Source organism: Eucyclogobius newberryi, unplaced genomic scaffold, assembly GCF_026437365.1.
Source record: "Eucyclogobius newberryi isolate DKJ021-1_F unplaced genomic scaffold, fEucNew1.0.hap1 SCAF_14, whole genome shotgun sequence".
NCBI classification, from domain to species: domain Eukaryota; kingdom Metazoa; phylum Chordata; class Actinopteri; order Gobiiformes; family Gobiidae; genus Eucyclogobius; species Eucyclogobius newberryi.
Genome location: NW_027315768.1, coordinates 2,587,164 through 2,597,959, shown reverse-complemented (window position 1 = coordinate 2,597,959; position 10,796 = coordinate 2,587,164). Strand labels below are relative to the sequence as shown.

Below are 10,796 nucleotides of genomic sequence, written 5' to 3'. Positions count from 1 at the left end.
CCTAATATCCTGATGTCCAGACGTCCAGACGTCCACCACTGAAACACCTAAGACATGTCAGGCATTCAAGAGAAACAGAAAACGCTCCAGATCCAATCAATGACACAAAGTTGGAGTTCATAGCTTTATTTCATACTATGAGGTCGAGGCACAAGTGAGATACACAAACACACACATATCTACACAAAATATATCTACACACACACAGACAGGTGCAGGACAGCTGCAGGGACAGGTGCAGGTACAGGGTCACTCTGGCAGCAGGTCGTCTCCCAGCTCCTCGTCCTCAAAGTCCTCCTCCTGACGCTTCTTGGCTCCAGTCTTGGGCCTTTCAACCTGCGGCCCCAGAGGGTCTGTGTATGAGGCATCTACACACACACACGCAGGCACGCACGCACACACACACACACACACACGCACGCACACACACACACACGCAGGCACGCACACACACACACACACACACGCACGCACACACACACACACGCAGGCACGCACACACACACACACACACACGCAGGCACGCACACACACACACACGCGCACACACGCACACGCACGCACGCACACACACACACACACACACACACGCAGGCACGCACGCACACACACACACACACACACACACGCACGCACACACACACACACGCAGGCACGCACACACACACACACACGCACGCACACACACACACACACACGCAGGCACGCACACACACACACACACACACGCAGGCACGCACACACACACACACGCGCACACACGCACGCACACGCACGCACGCACACACACACACACACACACACACACACACACAATAACAGTTAGTACAGTGTGCAGACACACATCGTTTTAAAAGAGAAGTAAAGGTGCTTCATGTTTAAAAGGGATTTAAAAACAGGCGAGGTCCTCTCAGAGCCAGAGCTGTCAAGAACAACACCAAAGCAGCTGAGAAAGCCTCGAGATGGCTCTGGATCCACAGAGGGGCCCCACAGTCTGATCAGGGGTCATCAGGGGTCATCAGGTGCTGTGTCACCACAAACACCTCATGACCCCAGATTATATCACTGATGATGTATCAAAGAACTCATGGAAGAGTCGCCCTGATACACATTTTGATCAGAGATTATAATGGTCATTACTCCCTTTAATTTTAATAATAAATAACCAAAACATCTTGGTTATAATAAACTCCTTATTTGTAAAAACCTATAAAAGTCCTGCTTCTCCAAAGAATCAAGGAAAGCCAAGTCTTTACTATTCATCTATGGTATGGAAAATATGGTGTGTTTGTGTGAACTCCGAGGGCAGCACACGTGTGCAGTGACTTAACCACTCCACCACCGGGCAGCACACAATGTAGTGTGTTCTGTCCAATGAAGTGAAGAAAGAGGATTTATCAGCACAGAAGACACGTCAGGTTTAGTGTCTCAAATAAGATTCAAAACTCTACAATTATCAAAAGAAAAAGGAGCTTAGGATTGACTTTATTTCATACAAAGACACGAGCAGGTGTTCAAATAAAGCCACTTGTGTTGGTGATGGTCAGCATATGCAAAAGTAGAATAAATGTTTAACACATTTAACACGATGCAAAAGCAATAAAGCCTCATTTATGATTGATCTCATTTATTCACATGGAGGCTATTATCATTTGGTCCCTATGCAACTGGTTTGCTCACAGCTTATGGATGCAACAGAGCTGTACATGTCATGTCCTGACCGCTGGGGACAGTGGACAGTGGACACAACAGCTCAACTTTTAAAAAGGTGACTAGAACAAGCTCTCAAGCTTCTCTCAGCTCATTTTCCAACAAATGTGATCTATGACCTGCTGAGGCCCAGTTTGTTTGTCTTCAACTGTCTAACGGGCTGTGAGCGCCCTCTGGTGGTTATTTACCACAACACAAACCTGACATTTAAAATAGTTGCAGGTATAAATAAAGCTACAGTGACCGAGCGTGGAACGCACAGAGCGTCTTCTGGACGTAAATGGAGCATAAATGATCCTTTAGAATCCCAGCACTGACTCAGAGGAAGTCCCACCTCTGTGAGACAAACTGTCTCTGTGTCTCCATTTGGTCCCCCGTCTCACCCCCGTCTCTTCTCTCCCCCGTCTCTCCCCCGTCTCTCCCCGTCTCACCCCCGTTTCTCCCCCCGTCCCTCCCCCGTCTCTCCCCCGTCTCACCCCCGTCTCACCCCCGTCTCACCCCCGTCTCACCCCCATCTCACCCAGTTCTTTGGTGCCACTGGTCTCGTAGGGTTCGTTGTTGCCGGGAAGAGGGCGGAGCCTGGAGCTGAGGCGTTCTCCTCTGCTGCTGCTGCTGTGGCCACTGTCTGGAAACACCAACCACAACGTTCACATGGAGCAGAGACATTCAACACTGTCCTGACGTTCACACCTGCTCAGCGCTCGACATGTACCAGTCATACACATGGTCCACAGGTCGACTGTACAGGTCATACACATGGTCCACAGGTCGACTGTACAGGTCATACACATGGTCCACAGGTCGACTGTACAGGTCATACACATGGTCCACAGGTCGACTGTACAGGTCATACACATGGTCCACAGGTCGACTGTACAGGTCATACACATGGTCCACAGGTCGACTGTACAGGTCATACACATGGTCCACAGGTCGACTGTACAGGTCATACACATGGTCCACAGGTCGACTGTACAGGTCATACACATGGTCCACAGGTCGACTGTACAGGTCATACACATGGTTCACAGGTCGACTGTACAGGTCATACACATGGTCCACAGGTCGACTGTACAGGTCATACACATGGTCCACAGGTCGACTGTACAGGTCATACACATGGTCCACAGGTCGACTGTACAGGTCATACACATGGTCCACAGGTCGACTGTACAGGTCATACACATGGTCCACAGGTCGACTGTACAGGTCATACACATGGTTCACAGGTCGACTGTACAGGTCATACACATGGTCCACAGGTCGACTGTACAGGTCATACACATGGTCCACAGGTCGACTGTACAGGTCATACACAGCGGCACGGCTATATAGCCTCATGGCTAACCCTAACCCGGCGCGGTCAAACAGCGCAGCAGTTTCAGGAGCCGCGGCGCGCGGCCCAAACTGCATGTTTTTTTTGCGGCTCTGTAGACACTCCCTTTAGAAAAACACAACATTTCAGTCATTGTCAATCTGCGAATTGAGACCAGGAAGATATTTATCCTACTCAGTTACTATTATAAGTATCTATCTTATCTATATATGTTTAAAAAACATATATAGATAAAAATGCATATTTGCACCAATTATAGAAGCTATTTATGGAAAAGTGTTATGTATATATATAACATGATAAACGTCTTGTCAGATGTAATTATTTGGGACATTTATCATTTTAGTTATTATATCATATAGTAAGCAGTCATTTTAAAAGGCCCATATCATGCAAAATCGACTTTTCCGAGCGTTTAACCTTCTTACAGTGCTTGGTACATCGTACATGTGGTTTTTTGATTGATTCCTGCCGTCTTTAGCTAGAGAATAGTCTCTCTCCTTCTCCTCGGATGAGCAAACGAACGGGGAATACTCACCAGGATGAGTCAGCCTGGTGAGTGCTGTAGCATGCTACCCTGTTCAGCCCCTCCTCCAGGAAGCACCTCTGCACCTCTAACACGCCCCCCCCTTCAACCCAAATATAACCTTAGGGTAGACTACGAAAGGGGAAAAAAGCATGATATGGGATCTTTAAGGTTTATAGATGTTGTAGGAGCCAAAATCCCTGATTGAAATGCAATGTTGGGAGCAGCCACAGAGGGTCGCTGTGGGCTCAGAAGCAAATGGTATTTGGGTGGGAACCTAGGTGCTGGGGACAGGTTACTAGACGGGCAAGCGCACAGTTTGTTGACCGCTTATGGCGGAACTGTTATGTAGTGATAACGTTATGGTGATTGTGGATTTTATTATTGATATGAAATGAAGCACTGTTTGGACTGGTTTTAAGACTTTGTAATCAATAAAGGAAGCCATAAACTTTGGAACTGCCTCGGGGAACTTTCTGGGATCAAACCAAACAGTGAGATAGAGCGTCGACTACCATGTCGTCTACAACATACGCAACTGGAACCTAACTAAAGCTGGAGCTGGAGCTGGAGCTGGAGCTGGAGCTAGAGCTAGAGCTGGAGCTAGAGCTAGAGCTGGAGCTGGAGCTGGAGCTGGAGCTGGAGCTGGAGCTGGAGCTGGAGCTGGACAAAGGACAAAGGACAGGGACAGTGGCTGTACTAGGGGACAAAGGGCAGGGACAATGGCTGTACTGGGGGACAAAGGACAGAAACTGTACTGGGGGACAAAGGACAGGGACAGAAGCTGTACTGGGGGACAAAGGACAGGGACAGTGGCTGTACTGGGGGACAAAGGACAGGGACAGAAGCTGTACTGGGGGACAAAGGACAGGGACAGTGACTGTACTGGGGGAAAAAGGACAGGGACAGTGGCAGTGACTCACCTGTCTTTACGCCCTCTGTGCCGCCGCAGGAGAGGGAGAAAAAGCAAGTTATTGGAAATCCACAAAGTAAGAACGAGTGATGAGCTCTGGATGTCCTCACTAGTGCGCACCACTACCTCCACCACTACCTCCACCACTATCTCCACCACTACCTCCACCACTACCTCCACCACTATCTCCACCACTATCTCCACCACTATCTCCACCACTACCTCCACCACTACCTCCACCACTACCTCCACCACTATCTCCACCACTACCTCCACCACTACCTCCACCACTATCTCCACCACTATCTCCACCACTACCTCCACCACTACCTCCACCACTATCTCCACCACTATCTCCACCACTATCTCCACCACTATCTCCACCACTATCTCCACCATTATCTCCACCACTATCTCCACCACTATCTCCACCTCTATCTCCACCACTACCTCCACCACTATCTCCACCACTATCTCCACCACTATCTCCACCACTATCTCCACCACTACCTCCACCACTATCTCCACCACTATCTTCACCACTACCTCCACCACTATCTCCACCACTATCTCCACCACTACCTCCACCACTATCTCCACCACTATCTCCACCACTACCTCCACCACTACCTCCACCACTATCTCCACCATTATCTCCACCATTATCTCCACCACTATCTCCACCTCTATCTCCACCACTACCTCCACCACTATCTCCACCACTATCTCCACCACTACCTCTACCACTATCTCCACCACTACCTCCACCACTATCTCCACCACTATCTCCACCACTATCTTCACCACTATCTCCACCACTACCTCCACCACTATCTCCACCACTATCTCCACCACTATCTCCACCTCTATCTCCACCACTACCTCCGCCACTATCTCCGCCACTATCTCCACCACTACCTCCGCCACTATCTCCGCCACTATCTCCACCACCATCTCCACCACCATCTCCACCACTTTCTCCACCACCACCTCCACCACTATCTCCACCACTATCTCCAGCTCTATCTCCACCTCTATCTCCAACACTATCTCCACCACTATCTCCACCTCTATCTCCACCACTATCTCCACCACTATCTCCACCACCATCTCCACCACCATCTCCACCACTATCTCCAGCTCTATATCCACCTCTATCTCCAACACTATCTCCACCTCTATCTCCACCACTACCTCCACCACTATCTCCACCACTATCTCCACCACCATCTCCACCACCATCTCCACCACTTTCTCCACCACCACCTCCACCACTATCTCCACCACTATCTCCAGCTCTATCTCCACCTCTATCTCCAACACTATCTCCACCACTATCTCCACCTCTATCTCCACCACTATCTCCACCACTATCTCCACCACCATCTCCACCACCATCTCCACCACTATCTCCAGCTCTATATCCACCTCTATCTCCAACACTATCTCCACCTCTATCTCCACCACTACCTCCACCACTATCTCCACCACTATCTTCACCACCATCTCCACCACTATCTCCACCACCAGATCCACCACTAACTCCAGCTCTATCTCTACCTCCATCTCCAACACTATCTCCAACACTTTCTCCACCTCTATCTCCACCTCTATCTCCACCTCTATCTCGTCCACTATCTCCACCTCTATCTCCACCTCCAGCTCTATCTCCACCACTATCTCCACATCCAGCTCTATCTCCACCACTATCTCTACCTCCACCTCTATCTCCACCACTATTTCCACCTCCACCTCTATCTCCACCACTATCTCCACCACTATCTCCACCTCTATCTCCACCTCCAGCTCTATCTCTACCACTATCTCCACCTCTATCTCCACCTCTATCTCCACCACTATCTCCACCTCCAGCTCTATCTCCACCTCTATCTCCAACACTATCTCCACCACTATCTCCACCTCCACCTCTATCTCCAGCTCTATCTACACCTCCACCTCTATCTCCAACACTATCTCCACCACTATCTCCACCTCCACCTCTATCTCCACCTCTATCTCCACCACTATCTCCACCTCCACCTCTATCTCCACCTCTATCTCCACCTCCACCTCTATCTCCACCTCTATCTCGACCACTATTTCCACCTCCACCTCTATCTCCACCTCTATCTCGACCACTATTTCCACCTCCACCTCTATCTCCACCTCTATCTCGACCACTATCTCCACCTCCACCTCTATCTCCACCACTATCTCCAGCTTTATCTCCACCTCTATCTCCACCACGCGAGGTTCAATTCAAGGCCTTTTCACTCCTGGATCTATTAAAACATGAGCTTCTCCTTAAAGTGCAGCTCATGATCTGAAGCTTCTTCACTTTTACATCAGAACATTTCATCATTAATGACATGTAGTTTAATTACGTCAATTTAATTATATTATTGACATCGTGCTAAACTGTACATTTGTATCTGTATTTACAGAAATCTATTTATTGTCATGGCTCAATATTTTAGAGTTATTATTCAGTGTTTTGTGGTTTATGGCAAATAAAATATAAAACCATAAAAAAAAGTCTAGTTTGTAACTTTATCACTGACGATGGAAATAATTCTGATTCTTATTAAGAACATGGAATGTTTCATCTACAATTAATTTATTAAATTATGATTTATTTATCTGCCAAATGTCAATCATTATTCACATGTTTATCTACATGCAAAACATGCTAAAGTCATGATGAAGTCAGTGTTCATGCTAAAGTCATGATGAAGTCAGTGTTCATGCTAAAGTCATGATGAAGTCAGTGTTCATGCTAAAGTCATGATGAAGTCAGTGTTCATGCTAAAGTCATGATGAAGTCAGTGTTCATGCTAAAGTCATGATGAAGTCAGTGTTCATGCTAAAGTCATGATGAAGTCAGTGTTCATGCTAAAGTCATGATGAAGTCAGGGTTCATGCTAAAGTCATGATGAAGTCAGTGTTCATGCTAAAGTCATGATGAAGTCAGTGTTCATGCTAAAGTCATGATGAAGTCAGTATTTATGCTAAAGTCATGATGAAGTCAGTGTTCATGCTAAAGTCATGATGAAGTCAGTGTTCATGCTAAAGTCATGATGAAGTCAGTATTTATGCTAAAGTCATGATGAAGTCAGTGTTCATGCTAAAGTCATGATGAAGACAGTGTTCATGCTAAAGTCATGATGAAGTCAGTATTTATGCTAAAGTCATGATGAAGTCAGTGTTCATGCTAAAGTCATGATGAAGTCAGTGTTCATGCTAAAGTCATGATGAAGTCAGTGTTCATGCTAAAGTCATGATGAAGTCAGTGTTCATGCTAAAGTCATGATGAAGTCAGTGTTCATGCTAAAGTCATGATGAAGTCAGTGTTCATGCTAAAGTCATGATGAAGTCAGTGTTCATGCTAAAGTCATGATGAAGTCAGTGTTCATGCTAAAGTCATGATGAAGTCAGGGTTCATGCTAAAGTCATGATGAAGTCAGTGTTCATGCTAAAGTCATGATGAAGTCAGGGTTCATGCTAAAGTCATGATGAAGTCAGTGTTCATGCTAAAGTCATGATGAAGTCAGTGTTCATGCTAAAGTCATGATGAAGTCAGTATTTATGCTAAAGTCATGATGAAGTCAGTGTTCATGCTAAAGTCATGATGAAGTCAGTGTTCATGCTAAAGTCATGATGAAGTCAGTATTTATGCTAAAGTCATGATGAAGTCAGTGTTCATGCTAAAGTCATGATGAAGACAGTGTTCATGCTAAAGTCATGATGAAGTCAGTATTTATGCTAAAGTCATGATGAAGTCAGTGTTCATGCTAAAGTCATGATGAAGTCAGTGTTCATGCTAAAGTCATGATGAAGTCAGTGTTCATGCTAAAGTCATGATGAAGTCAGTGTTCATGCTAAAGTCATGATGAAGTCAGTGTTCATGCTAAAGTCATGATGAAGTCAGTGTTCATGCTAAAGTCATGATGAAGTCAGTATTTATGCTAAAGTCATGATGAAGTCAGTGTTCATGCTAAAGTCATGATGAAGTCAGTGTTCATGATAAAGTCATGATGAAGTCAGTATTTATGCTAAAGTCATGATGAAGTCAGTGTTCATGCTAAAGTCATGATGAAGTCAGTGTTCATGCTAAAGTCATGATGAAGTCAGTATTTATGCTAAAGTCATGATGAAGTCAGTGTTCGTGCTAAAGTCATGATGAAGTCAGTGTTCGTGCTAAAGTCATGATGAGTCAGTGTTCATGCTAAAGTCATGATGAAGTCAGTGTTCATGCTAAAGTTATGATGAAGTCAGTGTTCATGCTAAAGTCATGATGAAGTCAGTGTTCATGCTAAAGTCATGATGAAGTCAGTGTTCATGCTAAAGTCATGATGAAGTCAGTATTTATGCTAGTCATGATGAAGTCAGTGTTCATGCTAAAGTCATGATGAAGTCAGTGTTCATGCTAAAGTCATGATGAAGTCAGTGTTCATGCTAAAGTCATCTAGATGCTCTAGGTGCTGTAGGTGCTGTAGGTGCTGTAGGTGCTCTAGGTGCTGTAGGTGCTGTAGGTGCTCTAGGTGCTGTAGGTGCTGTAGGTGCTCTAGGTGTTCTAGGTGCTGTAGGTGCTCTAGGTGCTGTAGGTGCTGTAGGTGCTCTAGATGCTGTAGGTGCTCTAGGTGCTGTAGGTGCTGTAGGTGCTGTAGGTGCTCTAGGTGCTGTAGGTGCTCTAGGTGCTGTAGGTGCTGTAGGTGCTCTAGGTGTTTTAGGTGCCCTAGGTGCTGTAGGTGCTCTAGGTGTTCTAGGTGCTATAGGTGCTGTAGGTGCTCTAGGTGCTCTAGGTGCTGTAGGTGCTATAGGTGCTGTAGGTGCTCTAGGTGCTCTTTCAGCCAAATACAAGCAGTTTTTCGTTACATTGCGCTGTAGGGAAAAAAGGTTTTCACGATTTCTTTGGCTGCAGCACCACTGGAGGCCACCGGGGGCGACATGCTGTGGCAAGCCACGCCCTCTCTAGGTATTATAATAGATCCATGAGCCACGCCCTCTCCAGGTATTATAATAGATCCATGTGCCACGCCCTCTCCAGGTATTAGAATAGATCCATGAGCCACGCCCTCTCCAGGTATTATAATAGATCCATGAGCCACGCCCTCTCCAGGTATTATAATAGATCCATGTGCCACGCCCTCCCCAGGTATTATAATAGATCCATGAGCCACGCCCTCTCCAGGTATTATAATAGATCCATGTGCCACGCCCTCCCCAGGTATTATAATAGATCCATGAGCCACGCCCTCTCCAGGTATTATAATAGATCCATGTGCCACGCCCTCCCCAGGTATTATAATAGATCCATGAGCCATGCCCTCTCCAGGTATTATAATAGATCCATGAGCCACGCCCTCTCCAGGTATTATAATAGATCCATGTGCCACGCCCTCTCCAGGTATGATAATAGATCCATGAGCCATGCCCTCTCCAGGTATTATAATAGATCCATGTGATGTGCAGCTTAAAATGAAGCCAACAGAAGACTTCCTGATCCATAACAACATTAACATAAACTACACAAAACTACAAAAGAAAAAAAGACAATGATTTGTAAAGTTCTTGTACAGTGGGCGTTCCCTCCGTGTGGGTGTGGCTTCAGCATGTCAGACCCTCCGTGTGGGTGTGGCCTCAGCATGTCAGACCCTCCGTGTGGGTGTGGCCTCAGCATGTCAGACCCTCCGTGTGGGTGTGGCCTCAGCATGTCAGACCCTCCGTGTGGGTGTGGCCTCAGCATGTCACTCACCTGAACCAGCACTGCCCTCTCTCCGGCTCTTGGCACTGCCATCCAGTCCCGACTTCACCCTCTGCAGAGGAACAGAACCACAAACAGGACTGGATCAGGACCGGTTTACAGTGTGTTGTGTGTGTTGTGTGTTATGTACAGTGTGGTGTGTGTCGTGTACAGTGTATAGTGTGTTGTGTGTCGTGTACAGTGTGTTGTGTGTCGTGTACAGTGTGTTGTGTGTCGTGTATAGTGTGGTGTGTGTCGTGTAGTGTATTGTGTGGTGTGTGTCGTGTACAGTGTGTTGTGTGTCGTGTACAGTGTGGTGTGTGTCGTGTACAGTGTATTGTGTGGTGTGTGTCGTGTACAGTGTGTTGTGTGTCGTGTACAGTGTGTTGTGTGTGGCGTGTGTGTTGTGTGTCATGTACAGTGTGTTGTGTGTCATGTACAGTGTGTTGTGTGTCGTGTGTCATGTACAGTGTGTTGTGTGTCGTGTGTCGTGTACAGTGTGTTGTGTGTCGTGTGTCGTGTACAGTGTGTTGTGTGTCGTGTGTCACGTACAGTGTGTTGTGTGTGG

At 46.7% G+C, this 10,796-nt stretch overlaps 1 protein-coding gene across 1 annotated transcript in view; it reads right to left on the bottom strand.

Moving 5' to 3' along the window:
* Nucleotides 1-218: 218 nt before the first annotated feature.
* Nucleotides 219-10,796, bottom strand: part of ift88 (intraflagellar transport 88 homolog) — a 50,235-nt gene continuing 39,657 nt past the window's right edge. Inside the window, exons 22-24 of the mRNA XM_072444169.1 lie at nt 10,241-10,301; nt 2,231-2,335; nt 219-368 (exon numbers count right to left, since the gene is read on the bottom strand). Of these exons, the coding sequence (XP_072300270.1) occupies nt 250-368; nt 2,231-2,335; nt 10,241-10,301 (285 nt within the window). The 3' untranslated portion in view covers nt 219-249. The remainder of the gene's footprint in view (nt 369-2,230; nt 2,336-10,240; nt 10,302-10,796) is intronic.